The following is a 17,856-nucleotide window of genomic DNA, read 5'->3' as shown; positions in this document are numbered from 1 at the left end:
AAGCTGCTGAAAAGGCACTAAAACACACGTTATAATCCACTTAATGCAATTGTATATGAGACGTAAATAGGCTTTAGATCAAATAAACGTGAACTTTAAACAAGTTTTAAGGGGGTTTTAAAAATCATTTACGACATCTTTAAGCTGCTGAAAGACAACGGGAAAACCGGAAAATAAGGACTAACACGGACCTACAGAAAGACCACTTAAAGGCAATATTTACGTACTCGTATAAGTGGGGTATAGATCCGTAAAGAAGGAAAATACGTCAACATTACGCATGGTTTCAGCACGCTTAAATACCGTTTTTCGTGCCGTGCAGGGTGTCCACAATTTCCTCTTCCAGCGTCCTTCCGAGAAATCTACGTGTAACCTGACTTAACCTAGCCTGTCATGCGTCAGAGTATCTCTGGATCATCCGATGCCAAGCGTATCGTTAACGTAAATTGAGGACATGACGATGACTCCAGACCTGATAGGTTATGATACATACCGACCCCACTGAAGGACACTTGAAGATGAAATTGTGGACGACCTATACTGTTCCTGGCTGATTGAATGCGACCCTTTGATGACGTAGGTTGTAACCGGGGATACATATATATATATATAGAGAGAGAAAATTGCTGTTAAGTGATGTGCTCGTGTATATTGAGCTAAAACATAGTTATGACGTCAGCGATTTACAATTAATTTGTTTGCCTAAAGTGAACATACAGGCACTCCACAAGACATAACGCATAGCGACGGTATCATTCATAATAGCAAGAAAAATATAGCTATGAGGTACAATGTGGTGCGCTTGAAAGTTGTAGTGAACATTTGCAAATGGGTATCACATCGCAGTTGTGCTTTTGGTCTCACAGGCTGTCAAGTACAGCGAACAGCTGTGCGAGAACATGAAGAAGTGCGAGGATTGGCGGAAGCACAGCGACGAGCTGCTGTACCAGATGATCCCGCGGACCGTGGCAGACAGGCTCAGGAGGGGCATGGACGTCAATGACACTGTAGAGGTAAAGTGTTGTTGTTGTGTTTTTTTTTTTTTTTTTTTTTTTTTGGAGGGGGGACGCATTACTGTGACGGGTCTATCTACAAAAATGCATCCTGCGAGCGAGGCAGAGCGAATCAGGAAAGGCATGGCCGTGAACGGCACTGCAGAGCCATGAAGGAGGGACTAGAGGTTGGCATGTGAGACGTGAACAATTGATTGGGTTGACTTTTTAAGCGCCGATGTATGGCGCCATTTCGTGCTGTCAGGGGTGAGAAAGATGCGATAGGTATTCCTATGACCATTACCATCTCTCTTATTGGAAATTACACAAACACAAGTTCAGGTGCAAGGTATAATTGATCTGCGTTTTCTCGCAGCTTTCGGTTTTTATTTCATTTTCAAGGCGTAAAACTTCAATGTCAATGTTGCACTTGAAGGGCCATCAACTTTTCTCAATGTAGGAATGGCGTATAAATATCATTAGATAAGCTATATAGTTTGAGTGCAGCACAACTTTGACCATATCTTTGCAATTATGTCATTTGATATAAATAAAACATCGAAGAATAAGACAGTACCTTATGGCATGTGTTTCTAGGCGTTTCCGGAAGTGACGGTGATGTTTAGTTACCTGGTGGGGTTTATGGAGATCAGTGCTAAGGTCCCGGCGGTGCAGCTGGTCACCACCATCAACGACTTTTTCACTCTGTTCGACACCATCAGTCTCGGACATGACGTCTTCAAGGTAAGGCGGTACTACCTTAGTGGAGCAGGTTTAACTTTAACTTTAATTAACTTTGTTGCAGCACAAGGATAGTGGAACCAAATTTGTGACTAGCCCCTTGACCTTCAAAGGCTAACGTCACATTTCAGTTTTGTGGAAATGAAAAATAGACATGCATGCGTGAATATATATACAGATAATGCCCATGACTATTCTCTTTACGTCTTGTGTAGTTTGGTGTCTTTTATGGAAATGTGACGTACACTTGAGTGAAACTAAGGACCAGATTTTTCAGTACAGTGACGTCAGAAAAGGTTAAAGGTTGTTGTAAGTTTGTATCAGCCCCCGTCTTTATTCAAGATGAGATCTCGAGTTTATGAGTCCTGATGTAGATGACGTGACACAGTCTTGAATTGAAAATGCCACGACACTTTACCAAACAGATTCTTTTGTATGTAGCGAAATGGACCGTTGTTTTGAGTACCACCCATTCAAAACTTTTGTCAGGTCCAGGTTCAGGTCCGGACCTGGACCTGATCCTCTGGACCTGAACCGTACCTGTAGCTGAATTTTGTATACCGGTACCCACCCCTAACCACTATATATGAAGGAAACGTTTGATGAATAGCTTATTGTGCTTCCAGTTTGAGACGCTAGGTGACGCTGTGTACATGGTGGTGGGCGGCGCCCCGGAGCGGAACCCGAGGCATGCGCAGTGTGTGGCCGCCCTGGCCCTGGAGCTGAACCGGGAGGTCGAGAGGTTGAAAAACCCCATCGACGGCACCAAACTCAAGGTCAAAATAGGTTAGTTCTTATGAAATAGCTACCTCTTGTTGTCAGAAATATATAGATACGTTACGGGGGTCTCGATGCACCCTCCTTCTTATTGTTGTACGAACGTCATTCGTCTGACTCTAGATGTCTCAACTCAGTTGTACAGAAGCGAGAAAGATATCTAGAAGTGAAATTTTCCTGCATCCAGTATGGCAAATGCTACTGTTGCTGCAAATGCTACAGTTTTCCAACTGTAACAGTGGTGTTTAAGTACCGCCTACCGTCCTTGCCCAAGGGCACTAGTGCTTTTGTGGCGACAGCGATAGCGGTCATGACTTGTAATCTGCCGACCCCGGTTCGGTCCCGGGTGGGGGCATGTTGCTTATTTCTGTTCTACTCGCCCCTCTGGTTGTTTCACAACAATAGTGATGCTGAAGTTATAAGGATCGAATTCTGGGCTGCTGACCAAAATGTCGCACATACAGTTAGTTTTGATACTTGACAATTTTGTCACGAGCTATGTTCGGTTCTCCGTAAATGTCGTTTACAACAAGTCACTTCTGAAGAAAGGTCAACTTCGTGGTCAATAAATCGTAACGGTTTGTAGACTGTTTGCTCATCCGAAACTGGATTCAAACTGTTTAGAAATTGCTTTCTTACAGTTTCAAGTAGGTAAAGACTCTATGACTCATAGAGTCTTTACCTACTTGAAACTGTAAGAAAGCAATTTACACACATTGACAAAAATGGCGCCAAAGGCTTTGGCGCCATTTTTGTCAATGTGTGTAACTAGTGTTGTATCATTAGGTATGCATTCTGGGCCGGTGGTTGCCGGGGTGATCTCTCTGAAGATGCCGCAGTATTGCATGGTGGGAGACACCGTCAACACCGCCTCAAGAATGGGGACCAATAGCGAGGTGAGGAGGTCACGTGATAGCGATGGCGACAACATCACGAGTATATTAATGCGTTTATTATTCCATTGGTCTTTCTCGTTGTTTATCGAAATGCTAGATGTATTGAAAATATACAAGGACTACTGTGCAGCAGACAATTACATTGCAGGGACATAACATTATTTGACCTCAAATTCCACCCATAAAGACCTTGTGACATATTTACCACCCCCCACCCCCACCACACGTAGTTCACCTGAATACATCTTGCAACAAATCTTTCGAGCATTATTATTCACAAAAGGCAACTCGTACGTACCTTGGATTCAGCCTGTCTCTGTGCGCACCATGCTAACATTTACGGGTACATGTTTGTACGTGTGGCAGATCTCTGCCGGCGATATCGTCGACGTTCACTGAGCTGAGAAAGCCATGATTCTTCCTGTCTACAAGCAGTGGTCTCATACCAGAGGGTCTCACACTATGTGTTTTTATTTTCACACAACCAATGGTTCGAACTCTGCTGTCAGACAAGTCAGACAGTGTAGCATTTCCCTCAAAGTGATTATAGATGGTTATAGCACTAGATTCGATAGCCGTCCAAATCAAACCAAAAGTTTAAAGCGTCAGTTTTTTCTACCTCTACCTATTTACTGTTTACTAAACTATATATCATCATTTTGAATGTGTCTTTCTTCAGCCCGGGAAAATTACACTCAGTGACAGTGTCAACAAGCTGCTATATGGTGGGGAATTCATCACTGCATATCGTGGAACCCTACAAGTTAAAGTAAGTGTGTGTGTGTGTGTGTGTGCGTGTATTTCCAGTCTAGCAGGTCATATGTAACGTTAACGTTACATCATAGTTCACGTCCACCAATCAGATATGCGTTGTGGTCATAGACTAACAAGACAAATAATTTAAACCTTTAAGTCTTATTAAACTATCGCGTACATAAAGACGCACTGATGATTAATGATTGATTGATTGATTTACTGTCCCGATGCAGGGTTAAGGTCGGATGAAGACGCACAAGTTATTGACGGAATGTCGATTGATTGATTGATTGGTTTATTGATTGATATGCTGATTGATTGATTGATTGGCTGATTCTCTGATTGACTGATTGGTCGAATGATTGACTGGTTGATTGATTGATTGACTGCTTGCCCCGCTGCAGGGTAAAGGTCGTATAAAGACGTACTTGTATTTGAATGAATCATGATTGCGTTAGTGCTGATTGATTGATTGATTGATTGATTTGATTGATGCAGGGTGGAGGTTGGATGACGACGCACTAGTTGTTGACTGAATCTTAATTAACTGATTGATTGATTGGTTGGTTGGTTGAATGATTGACTGGTTGATTGATTTATTGATTGATTGACTGCTTGCCCCGTTACAGGGTAAAGGCCGTATGAAGACGTACTACGTATTGACAGAATTTTGATTGATTGATTGATTGGTTATCCCACTACAGGGTAAAGGTCGTATGAAGACGTACTGCGTATTGACAGAATTTTGATATCTTGATTGATTGACTGATTTTCCCCCTGCAGGGTAAGGGTCGTATGAAGACGTACTGGCTGGTGGGCACGCGCGGCGCCCGTCCCTGCTCCCCTCCCTCCCTGCTCAAGCCGCGCAGCTGGCTGGACCTGCAGAGAGGCATGAGCATAGAGATCGACAGCATGCACGAGGTGGAGAAGGAGATGCACCAGAAGAGCCTGCTACAGGACATCACGGAGTCCACGGAGTCTCTCGCGAGGGAAGACATTTTAAGTCCTTCCAAGGAGGTCCCAAACCTCCTTGGGATACAAATATCAACTCCTTGACTGTATGTAGGAAGACCTTCTGCAGGCAATGGGAAAGCCTTGAAAAGTCTTTATTTGTTCGAAGGCAAGGAGTCTCTCTCATGTTGACCAGAGGAAGGCGAATTATCATTACAAAACATAGTACACATCTTGGACTTATTACAAGACATACACATATGCCACTCTCCTTTACCGGAAAGAGACGTTAGAAATGCACCGAAATGCCCACAAGATGATCTCGGAGTCTTCTGGAGACTGTTTTACTAACTTAAAGAAGAGATGTAAAAGGATAGCTCTGCAGAGAGAGTGAATATTACAATCGGAAGAAAATTTCATGCTGGAAAACTAAATGTTTCACTCAAAACCAAAACTGCACTAAAATGACTAAAAGTGAGTTTGGGTATTTGTGCCCCATACCTTCTGCTAAAGACTACTAGTATATCTGCAGCACTATTGGCATTGCTGTACGTATAAAAGACCAGGTGTCATGAGTGCTCCACTTCCGTACCCTCATCCGATTGGTCCAGGCGGTCCCTCTAATTGAAGAAAGCAGCCAATCAACAGCGTGTTATTGTCTCCTGACAGTGAAGACATTTCGTACCTGTGAAAAGACCCCTTTAAGCACAGATATGCGAGTGTCGTGAATACAACACATCTTGATACAAACTGCCGTCAGTTGACTGATATGAACCCAGTCTTTCCTAAGTCCTATTATCACAAACGCAGGCACTGATTCGTGCTGAAGGTCTTTTGACAATATTTATCAAAGTTATCGTGTATCCCATACTGTACGTAACAGCATCAAACGTTGTTTACATTTATATCATATGCAGTATCGCACTTGGTATTTTATTGTGATAAACATTTTGAATGAACCACTGAGTTGCTGCACTGTATGTGTAGCCACAGATGTACTGTACAGTCCAGTACTGTAAATTGTAAGGGTCCCTTGAACGCATCTATATAAGGATGTGCATGGTTCTATGTACTTATGCACAGCGAATGCATTGTAGGTAACATGTCAAAGGTGACGGCCCCTGAAACGTAGACAAAACACGTCTCAGCATGTAAATCATAATCCAGGCAAGAAATTGTGCCTTCGTGTTACCCACAATGCATCTCACTGCGCATGAGTACTTAGAACCATGAAACTCCTTATCATACTTTTGATAAGTTTGTATGTTCCCGGTACCTTTCGAACGGTTGTAAATATTCATGAGCATGCCTTATTTGGTGCGACCGACTTCCCAGCCAATCAGCTCATAGCTTTAATCATTGGTGACTGAACAGCTTCCTCTCATTGGCTGGGAGACAGGTGACATGATCAGTTGTAAGGGGAAGTAAAGTTGCTTATGGGCCCTTATGGGTAAACAACGTAGCCTATACCAGGCACCGCGGATCGGTGATCTAATTGTAGAAATTGGACAAATAGAGTCTATAGTACGCTAGAGGAGTCAGCCGTTTCCTCGTACTCTTCTGGCCGGCTAACTCCCCTAGCGTACTATAGACTTCTGCAATTAGACCACCGATCCGCGGAGCCTGGTAGAAGCTAGGGAAATGGCTATACTTGCAACTGGAACATATCAAACGCCGCAAAGGGAGAAGACGCTCCGGATATGCTTAAAGAACCTACCTCCTACCGCAACGCACAACAAACAATGCAAACTGTGCTTTCTTGTAAAAAAAAGTGACACTGTATAGTACACATAGGTCAGAGTTTACATAAACGCCGCTTATATTGGTATATTGTGTACATAAAAGCATCGTTGTCATACATTCGGGTAGAAAATTGTATACATAGGAAAAGAATCATACATCCTAAAATATAGAAAAGTAATTATACATTATAAACTCATCCCAGAATTGTAGTATTCGCGATTGTAGCACATGACTCCATATTGCCTGGTACATTGTATATTTCGAATCATTGTGTATTTCTGTGTTTCTTGACTAGAGAAGACACCAACTCCTTCAGGTAGAGAGACATAGTCCATTACAAACATGAATCATTCTATCATTATCATCTCAGTGTAGCACGTCTCAATCTTATTTAATTACCGCAGACTGAATTGAAAGATTACGTCGCAGTCGATAAGAATTGCTGAATCGAGCACCCTCGTCTTATTTCAGTTTTACAGAAGAAATAAAGGACTCATAGTAACACCATGTTTTGTCACTAAAGTTGTTGTTAGAACGTTTATGGCGTGTAGTTAAAATATATTAGCATTTTACCCATCATTTTTTTCAGCCTCTAGCATTAAATTTGGAGTCTGTTGAGAATGTCATCCATAGAATGTACTTGCTGTGGCCTACGTTTGGCCCTAGCTCTGCAGTACCCTTATTGTTTGGTATGAATACAAGAAAAAGCTTGTTTTTTTAATTTTCTTTTGAAAGTTTATGGGGTAAACATGGAGTGGCTTGTTTTAGCCCTTCGCCTGACTACATGTAAAGACCGAATGTGTGTAGCAATATGATCATATATTACACTCGTTGATATATTACATGCGTTCCTGTACTGCCCATTCGTTGTGCTTTAAACACTTTATCGTCATTGTACTTAGAGTATACTTGTAAATTTAAACATGAAAGCGAATGACTGGTCGACAGTTACAAAAACGCACAAGGCAACTACTACACAAATACCGACCTTAACACAAACACCGCAAAAATGGAGATGACGGTAAAAATTAGTATTAGCTAAGATTTAAGAAAAAAATAAATAAAATCACACATAAAACTTGACCCTGTACAGTTGGACAATTAAATGTTGATATCGTATTACAAGAATAGTATGGTGTATTGGACTATTCGTATTGACTCCCTATTAGTATAAATACAATCGTACAATCATATGTATAGCTCCGTTGCATTGGTCTATTTATACATTCAGGATCTGATTGTGGTACGTACAGACAGCCCTAGTTACAGGCCCCGTCGGGCGTTTTTGCTGTCAACTTAGAGCAGATGTTTTGACAGTTACCGGGTTCTGTATATGGCCATAGCTATGTTCAAAACATGAGGTACGAGAACTGGCCGTTCAGTACCATGGACAGCCACTAGGCGGTGGGGGTGTAATTATTACCTTTGCCAGAATGGCTAAGGTTATGTTTTAGGCTTGTGAGTCTGTGTGTGTGTCTGTGTGTGTTAACAGCATAACTCAAGAAGTCTTGGATGAATCCCGATAATATTTGGTAGGTGGGTAGGGTTCGGGAAAAAGAAGGTCAAGTTCGATAATGGGCCTTCTGGCGGCTTGCTACGGTACTGCAGCAGAATCTCAATTTTTGATATCTCGTGTTCTGGACATGCTGTGGTTATGATTTTTGAGTGGTAGATAGCCCTTGGGGCAGAGAGTAAGTACTATAAGTTTAGACCCCCTAGCGGCTTGTTTGGAACTGCAGTCGCTGATTTCCTTTCAAACTTTGGACGAGAATAACTCGAGAACGTGTTGATGGATCGTCACGATTTTTAGTATGTAGATAGCCCAAGTAACAATGTACATTATGAAATACAAATTATGCAAATCAGCAACTAATTTGCATAATTAATGAGGAAAGTTTATAAATCCGGTGCATTTCATGATAGGACTTTCAAACTTGTCACATATATAGAAGAGAAAGAGAGAAAAATCAATCCATATTAATTATGCAAATGACGACCTCATTTGCATAATTAATGAGAAAATATAAACGTGTTGACGGATCGTCATGATTTTTGGTATGTAGATAGCCAATGGGAAGACTTACATGATGGAATTCAAATTATGCAAATCAACAGCTAATTTGCATAATTAATGAGGAAAGTTTGTAAATCCACTGCATTCCTTTATAGGACTCTCAAACTTGTCACATTTGTAGCTGAGAAAGAAAGAAATATATATATATATTAATTATGCAGATGATGATGTCATTTGCATAATTAATGGCAAAATATGAACATGTTGACGGATCGTCATGATTTTTGGTATGTAGATAGCCTAAGTAACAACTTACACAATGAGATAATAATTATATAAATTAACAATTTGCATAATTAATGCGGAAATTTGATAAATCCACTGCATTCCGTGATAGGACTTTCAAACTTGACACATATGGAACTGAGAAAGATGGCAGAGAGTAAGAGGTGTATGTTTGGGTCCGGTAACATCTTTTCTTGAACTGCAGGAGCCGGTTTAGTTTCCTACTTTGAAAGAGAATAAGTCAAAAAGGGATGAAAGGATCATCATGATTTTTGGTATGCTGATAGCTTAAGTGATGCTTGATACAATTTAATATCATGATGTAAATAGGGATCTAATTTGTATAAGCAATGGCGAAATGTTATGAACCAACTCCGGGCATATAAAATAAAATGTAATGAGTAACACATTTATGTCTACAGACATCATTCTACATAACAAACCTGGTTTATTTGGCAAAGGTATGTGTTCGTGGAACTCTAGTTGACTCTGTAGACACCTACCCTCATACAAAATTGTATCGATCCATGTACAGCTTTTTTGTTATGGTGTCCATAAAATAACCGATTTCATAGGGAATGCATCGGAGGAATTTTTAGAACACTTGCAAACGATCAACAATCAATAGGATCCGCCCCAGAATCGTCACCAAAAAATTGCCGACGGAGTTTGCAACGGAGGCCAGACAGTATACTAGTACTAGTACACATAACGCTGTCGTCATGACCATCAATTAGACAATGTTCCTGGCATTTCACATATATAGTTTGTACACGGTTTAACATGATCAGCAGATTAAATCACTTCAGTACATTTTGTCATCCATATCGAATTATTATCGTTCTCGTTAGTTGTTACAAAATGTATATAATCTAAAACACCTTTTAAAGGTCATGTAATTTAATTCCAAGTCCACCCTTTTTTCACAAGATGGTTTCGAGTTATAAGTTATTCACATGCACGAATACATAGAGTACATATTTTGAATGATTCTCAATTTAAAAAAAAAACATAAGAAAGCAGACGAAAGGTAAGCGTGGATTCTAAATTGTGACGAGCATGAATAGTTCATTATGCTTTGATTCGTAGGGACTTAGACAAGTGTCGTAGTGATTTTGAGTTTGAGTAGCGTCATAAATAGTCTCACAGTGTAATAGAAAAATGTTTCCAGGGTACTTGGAGAGTATCTTTACATGTCTGCCACCGCCCGATGCTAGTTAAGATGGGTTCACATGTGCGAATATGCTCAAGTCCGTTTGAGGTTCGTATGGAAGTCTTAGCCTCTACCAGGCTCCACAGGTCGCTGGAAAAATGGTAGAAATTGGAAAAATATAGACACATAACATGCCACAGGAGTTGGCTGTCCGATGAGCATGTTTTGCAACCAGTTAGCTTCGCTGCTATGTTTTCTGGCTATGTTTGTCCAATTGCAATTTCTATTAGTTTTCCGGCGACCCGATGAGACTGATAGAGGGTAAGGCTAATCTTCCATATGGACCTCAAACGCACTGGACTATATGCGTAAGTGTGAATCCACCTTTAGATTTTAGTGGACTCGTCTCCCCCGGAGGCTGTCCGGATGAAGTCGCTCATCTCCCGGTGCTCGCCCGTCGCCTTGTCCCGTCCGTGCAGGAACTGGTACACCTCCCCGTCACGGTGCCGGTCCAGCGCCGGGCCCCAATCCCAGCTCGGCTCCACCAGGAACGACACACGCTGGGGACGGAGATTGGTTAGACATTACTGGTCAGGTCATACAACGTACACAGCCTCAAGTACAGTGATACACAAGCACACACGCACGCACACACACACACACAGCGCCGGGCCCCAGTCCCAGCTTGGCTCAACCAGGAACGACACACGCTGGGGAATGTTAGACATCACTGGTCAGGTCACACCAGGTATATAACATCCTGCACACACCATTCTTTACAGATACACAAGCACACACGCACGCACGCACAGCGCCGGGCCCCAATCCCAGCTCGGCTCAACCAGGAACGACACACGCTGGGGAATGTTAGAAATCACTGGTCAGGTCACACCAGGTACATAACATCCTGCACACACCATCCTGCACACAATCACATACGCACGCACGCACAGCGCCGGGCCCCAGTCCCAGCTCGGCTCCACCAGGAACGACACACGCTGGGGAATGTTAGAAATCACTGGTCAGGTCACACCAGGTACATAACATCCTGCACACACCATCCTGCACACAATCACATACGCACGCACGCACAGCGCCGGGCCCCAATCACAGCTCGGCTCAACCAAGAACGACACACGCTGGGGAAAACACGGACGGAGATACAAAATGTACGTTGAAAATCACTGGTCACTATAAATTAAAAACACACAGACACACAGACACAGACACAGACACACACACACACACACACACACGCACATACACAAACACACATGCTCACATCTTTACACAAGCAAACAGGCACAATCATACACATGCACAGCACACACGCACGACACACACACATACATATGTAATACACACATACACACGAACATTTACAAACATGAACACATCCACACACACACACACACACACACACACGAACAAACGTGAACACATACACACACACGCACGCACGACACACACACACACACGCATATAATACACACACACACGAACAAACATAAACACACACGCGCACACGCACGCGTAGACACACGCACACGTGCAAGTTGAAGATCCTATCAGTGGGTCTTAAGCCTATTGTACGAGCAAAATTCGAGTGCAAAGGTGTTCGACCGGTTATCTCACCTCGTAGAGCGTCCCTTTAGCGCAGCAGACCTTGTAGAGCGCCGCTGTGGGCAGCATGAGCACGGCCACCCCGACCATACACCAGCCCAGCACCTCCGCCCAGAACGGGTACGTGTAGTCTCCGTACTTGGTGGGCGAGTACACCGTGAATTGGAAAATCAAGATAAACTGGGCAAACAGAAAATCAAGATACAACTTTTAGCCATTCTGCATCTTTAGGACACGTTTTTTCTTCAGTCACGCGCCAGATTTATCTACTACTGTGCATATCTGTCACCTAATAGAAGAAGTTTATTGTGAGTTCTTGCCCGAAGACTGACTACAAGTAACATAACAAGAACAGTACATTAAAAACATATAACACATGATAGTTCTAATCTAGATGCTAAATCTAAATCTTAACTAGTTAGTTTTTTAGGACAACGGAAGAGGAAAAACCTCAATCATTCTGTAATGTGTGGGTTCTGTGACGCAAATCAGTTCTCTTTCTTTTGTCTGATCTAAAACAACACAACAGGGAGGGGACACTGACTCTCAGCAGGCTCCAACTCGGAGTGTTAGTTCTTTGCCCCTCTACGACCATCAGCATCCCTCTAAGACCGTTAGTGGTCCGTCCCTTACCAGAAGACTGAGCGGTGTCAGCACCTTCCAGCAGATCTTCCACCAGAGGCACGGCCGGGAGCCAATCATCATGGAGATGTCGTCAAGAAAACGGTCACATCCTGTGGAGAACAAAATTAATATAGACTTTTAGAAAGTAAGAATTGTTCCAAAGGTTCACTGTTTATTACATAGATAAATTAGATACATCAACCATATATTAAACAAAAGCGGATGAAATCTCCCACTGGATGACGAACCCTGTAAATACTTTTGGTATGTCACTAAGTAAAGAGACTCTTTATAAACAAACACTTATTAATTACCGCCAACGTTTCGGTGACCGTATGTCGCCTTCCACTGGTTCACATTGTACTGCAGCTATAGATGTCGCTGTTTACAGATGCCGTCCCAGACGTCAAGTATTTACATTGATTATTCTATGTAGCGTTTACCCCATAACTGTATGTATGCAAATACTTTACGTCTGTAGCCGCATCGTTAAACTGCGAAAGCTACAGTATAGCTGCAATGAAATGTGAAACAGAATTGCCCCGAGGAAGGTGACAGACGAAATGTCGGTGGAAATAAAGCAGTGGCTGTATAAGAAGAGTCAGACCGACCGTAGACCCAGCCGACCACCACACACTCCACGATGGCGACGACGAGCAGCGAGAAGGTTCCGCTGTAGTTGTCCATCAGCTGCAGCAGGTAGAACCCGCCCTGAGGGAGAACAGTGGGGGTCGATGTTTAACCGTTAGCACAAACTGAAGCAGCCGTTTGGCACTTCCCTGTTGCTTACAAGGTAGGCAGAGGATTGGCAGCACGGGAAAATGTTAACCTGTAGAGGAAGGATTTGCAAGAAAGTCGACGTCACAAAGAAAAAAAAATAGCTCCTCCGGGCAGCCTGTAATTTCAGGATGACGTTTTAAGCAGCAAGACGAGCGATAAGGGAATTCTTAACATGAAAATAACGTGTTTTTTTTCTCAGATTTACCAAAAGCAGAAAGGTTGAAGGAAGAAAATTGATAATTTTTAAGTCAAAAGGACACCCCTCAAAATCACAGTTTCTTTGCTTCATTCCCTGGAAGAGGCGATCGCTAGACTTGAAATGATAAGCAAGGTCAAACTCAGGCTGGTACCGTACCTGTGTCACTAGGGGTAGACCCAGGAGGAAGCCTACAGCGCACATCCCGAGCACAATGAACATCTTCTTACTGCGCAGGCGCCGGGGAAACTCGTCCACTATTCCCGTGACCAGGGCCTCCAGCACGGCGAACTGGGGCAGAAAACAAGAGGTTAAAAATGGATACTTAACTGATAAGGTACAATGTAATTGTGTATTGGTTATGGAGCTCGGTAGTAAGGAGAAAGTTAAGAACAGGACAAAAGATTAATATAAATGGTCTTGACTTTCTAGCAGTATTTCTTTGATGAAGACAAATTAACTAATGCGAACACGCACTTCGTTTTTATTATAAAAGGTGCATCGTCCAGCGTTTTCTATCAGTTGAAATGAATAAGGCCACAATTTCACGTCAAACTGTAGTATTGTGGTATGATGCAACAAACCAAATTTGGTTTAATGAAAACGACTTGTACTCTTGTACTTGTGCTCTCTGTGAACACTACGCGCCATGCGCATGCGTAATAAACGTACCTGTGAATCCAGCCCCAGCGTTAGCAGCATGACGAAGAACAGGGATGACCACAGGGGGCTGATGGGAAGTCTCGCAAGGGCTGCTGGGTAGGCCACGAAAGCCAGGCCAGCCCCTGGAATAATAAATATACTTGAAACCAGTCATAACTTGTGTCACAACCAACGTAGACCAAATGGTAGCCTAGCGATTTTCACATGTCTCTTCAGTAAAAAACAAAAACACGGTCAAAACAGGAAGACTTTGCTTTCAAAAACACTGCTTCTTGGTAAATTTGCATGTTCTGCTATTGGTCGGTTGAACTTACCGGTATCGGCTACATCTTCAACTTTGACCCCCATCTCGTTCGCCATGAAGCCCAGAACAGAAAAGATGGCGAACCCGGCGTAAAAACTCGTCAGGCAGTTCAGCACCGCAATCACCAGGGCGTCTCTGTAAAATACATTACCACGTTTACACTTGTCAATCTTGCAATAATCACTCAACCCTTACCGCTAGAAGCTATTTGTGAGACGGCTCAACGTCATAATCCACTTGGCGTGTCTAGAGATGAGTAACATTGAACTCTCAGAATGATACGTGCAACCTTATTGTAAATTCGGCAACAGGTCAGTTTCCACCTGTGGCCGTTGATTCAAAACAATACATGTACATGTAACAGTTGTTATAGAAAAGGCTGTAGTCTCACCTGTAGCAGTTGTTGCCTAACCTGTAGTAGTTGTTATGGAAACGTTTGTACCCTAACATGTAGCAGTTGCCATGGAAACGGCTGTAGCCTTACCTGCAGCTGTAGCAGTTGCCATGTAAACGGCTGTAGCCTTACCTGTAGCAGTTGTTATGGAAACGGCTGTAGCTGGAGAGGGTGATGAGCTGACCCCATGACGTACCCAGGGAGAAGAAAATCTGAATGGCTCCGTCACGCCACACCTGTACGCACAGGTGACGTTAGTCTAGGGGTCACAGCAAGACGCTCCTCTTAGACACGGTAATGTTAAAGATAAAGAGACGGAAATAATGGAGTAGACCGGAAGATGATTACATTAATCATCGTTGGAGCAGCAACGCGGTTTCTCAAGTTATGGTCTCCTTCATGTTGGTGTTTCTGCCTTTTGTTCTCTTTTGAATATTTTTTTTCTACAAGATTTTGATAGTTTAAGATAGTTCGGCTCTAATATGTGCAGTAATTCAATGAAAGCAAATTTCCAATACACATACTCCTCTTCACACAGCATATGACAAGTTTATGAATGACTTTCAGTACCAAGGTCAGGGCTGGTATCGCTGTACTTTTTATCACGTTGCTGCGAACAAAATCGGTCTTTTAAAAGTATCCTTTGAATGAGGAAAGGAAGTTACCTGCGGTTCACCGAGCTTGGACCATTTAGGCTCCAGGTAGAACTTGATTCCGTCCCAAGCGCCCTCTAGCGTCACACCTCGGACCAGCAGGATGGTAAGGACGATGTAAGGGAAGGTGGCCGTCACCCAGACAACCTATCAACGGATAGACACATTGTCACGTCTCGTAAGTGAAACACACACAGACATACACACGCACACACGCGCACACATACTAACACACACACACACGCACACGCACACACACACACACAAACACACAGATAGACATACACACACACACACACACACACACACACACAGATAGACATACACACACGCACGCATACACGTACGCACGCACGCATACTAACACACACACACAGACACAAACACACACACATACACACACACACATACACACACACACACACACACAGACAGACAGACAGGCACACACATACACGCACACACACACATACACACCTCCATTGTGATGGTAAAGTTTAAAAAACAAATAATAACACACACACATATATATTTCTAACTAGCCCCAAAACTAAACATTCAAGATGGCGGCGTCTCTGACCTTGTAGCGCGCCATTTTGAGTACATAGAAGACTCCATTCAGTCAGTCGTAGCACAGTTACAATTCGTCAAATCAGGTCATCAAATATGTCCACGTAACGATGAAGGCTCAGAGAACCTTGTGTACCTCACAAGATAAATTAGACTTTTACTAGATTGACGGGTTACCACCTCAAAGTTTGGCCTAACTCAGATTTTTCGAAAGCCGCCATGTTTCCAGCCGCCATGTTTCCGGCTGAAATACGCACCACATGGGGGTTTTGCGGTACCCGATCACAAAGTAAAACGCATCTGTTTCCGGGACGCACTGTCGGTAGAAGCGCATGAAACCATGCACATGAACCGACGGACTTAGGCGGTGAAAGAGACAACCTCCTTTACAACAAGAAGTTACAGGAACAGTTTAAGACTTCGGCGGGAGGACAGCTGTGCCAATTTAAAGCTATTCCGACAGTGTATCATTCAAATGAAACGATGTAGGGGTGTATCATTCAAATGATACAGGTTAAGATACAAGAATCCCAATTGGTGCAACATTCAAAGCTGACTCCATGGGAAAGACTAAGCTATTCCGACAGTGTATCAATCAAATGAAACAGGTAATATATTGCGATCTAGGGGTGTATCATTCAAATGATACAGGATAAGATACAAGAATCCAAACTAGTGCAACATTCAAAGGACAACGGGGAAAGACTAAGCTATTCCGACAGTGTATCAATCAAATGATACAGGGTAATATGCAGCGATCTAAAGGGTGTGTCATTCAAATGATACAGGCTAGGATAAGATACAAGAATCCCAACTGGTGCAACATTCAAAGGACAAAAGGAAAGATTAAGCTATTCCGACAGTGTATCATTCAAATGATACAGGGTAATATGCAGCGATCTAAAGGGTGTATCATTCAAATGATACAGGATAAGATACAAGAATCCCAACTGGTGCAACATTCAAAGGACAAAAGGAAAGATTAAGCTATTCCGACAGTGTATCATGTAGATTATACAAGGTAATATACAGCGATCTAGGGGGTATATCATTCAAATGTAGGTTTATATAGGTTAAGATACAAGAATCCTAATGGTGTAGCATTCAAAGAACAGAGGGAAAGACTAATCTATCCTGACGGTATCATTCAATGACAAGGAGTAATATATATCTTTTATTGCAAATTCATGCCCATGGGGCTAATTGCAAGTGAACAAAATCAAATACACGGAGTGATTGAAAACGGGTAAATAATTCTAAATTCTAACATACAAAGATTAACTGATTGTATGTACATACAGAATGTCGAGTGCGATTGTAAAACCTACATTGCTATTGCGGGGTTTGACTTGAAAATGAAATGTCCCACATTTTTTATCATATATAGATTGATTCGATGATCTTAGCAGAAGGTGTGTCCTTTGTGTGTTTTTTTAGAAATGAAAAGTTTGGTGTGATTTCGGACTGTGTGTTTCTTTCAGCATCGAATCGGGGACATTCACAGATGAAATGTGCTTCATTTTCGACTGCATTCGTTGTGCACTGCTTACAAATTCTTTCATGAGCAGGTAGCTTTTTATATCTTCCTTTCTCTATTTCTAATGAGTGCGAACTAATTCTTAACTTACATATTGTTGAGCGGAATTCAAAAATTGCTTTGGTACAATTAGTTTTCCATGTCGTATGCTGTTTTGTAAATCTAAGTTTTCTTCGAACTTCTTTGTACTCCGAGAATATACAA

At 42.4% G+C, this 17,856-nt stretch overlaps 2 protein-coding genes across 3 annotated transcripts in view; one reads left to right on the top strand and one right to left on the bottom strand.

The window, feature by feature from the left end:
- The window catches only part of LOC118419749 (soluble guanylate cyclase 88E-like), a 40,709-nt gene extending 35,428 nt beyond the window's left edge, over positions 1-5,281 (top strand). For both annotated transcript variants that reach the window (XM_035826312.1, XM_035826310.1), the window contains exons 5-10: positions 867-1,013; positions 1,590-1,736; positions 2,360-2,519; positions 3,297-3,406; positions 4,086-4,175; positions 4,946-5,281. In XM_035826312.1, coding sequence (XP_035682205.1) covers positions 867-1,013; positions 1,590-1,736; positions 2,360-2,519; positions 3,297-3,406; positions 4,086-4,175; positions 4,946-5,218 — 927 coding nt within the window. In that variant the 3' untranslated portion in view covers positions 5,219-5,281. The remainder of the gene's footprint in view (positions 1-866; positions 1,014-1,589; positions 1,737-2,359; positions 2,520-3,296; positions 3,407-4,085; positions 4,176-4,945) is intronic.
- A 5,413-nt stretch (positions 5,282-10,694) lies between these two features.
- The window catches only part of LOC118419333 (sodium- and chloride-dependent glycine transporter 2-like), a 17,815-nt gene continuing 10,653 nt past the window's right edge, over positions 10,695-17,856 (bottom strand). The window contains exons 6-15 of the mRNA XM_035825695.1: positions 15,558-15,692; positions 15,025-15,128; positions 14,509-14,633; positions 14,204-14,316; positions 13,691-13,822; positions 13,167-13,266; positions 12,565-12,665; positions 11,944-12,111; positions 11,226-11,306; positions 10,695-10,868 (exon numbers count right to left, since the gene is read on the bottom strand). Coding sequence (XP_035681588.1) covers positions 10,695-10,868; positions 11,226-11,306; positions 11,944-12,111; positions 12,565-12,665; positions 13,167-13,266; positions 13,691-13,822; positions 14,204-14,316; positions 14,509-14,633; positions 15,025-15,128; positions 15,558-15,692 — 1,233 coding nt within the window. The remainder of the gene's footprint in view (positions 10,869-11,225; positions 11,307-11,943; positions 12,112-12,564; positions 12,666-13,166; positions 13,267-13,690; positions 13,823-14,203; positions 14,317-14,508; positions 14,634-15,024; positions 15,129-15,557; positions 15,693-17,856) is intronic.

This window comes from Branchiostoma floridae, chromosome 7, assembly GCF_000003815.2.
Source record: "Branchiostoma floridae strain S238N-H82 chromosome 7, Bfl_VNyyK, whole genome shotgun sequence".
Taxonomy (NCBI): domain Eukaryota; kingdom Metazoa; phylum Chordata; class Leptocardii; order Amphioxiformes; family Branchiostomatidae; genus Branchiostoma; species Branchiostoma floridae.
Note: the sequence above shows the minus strand (reverse complement) of the source record. Positions and strands in the feature narration are given on the sequence as shown.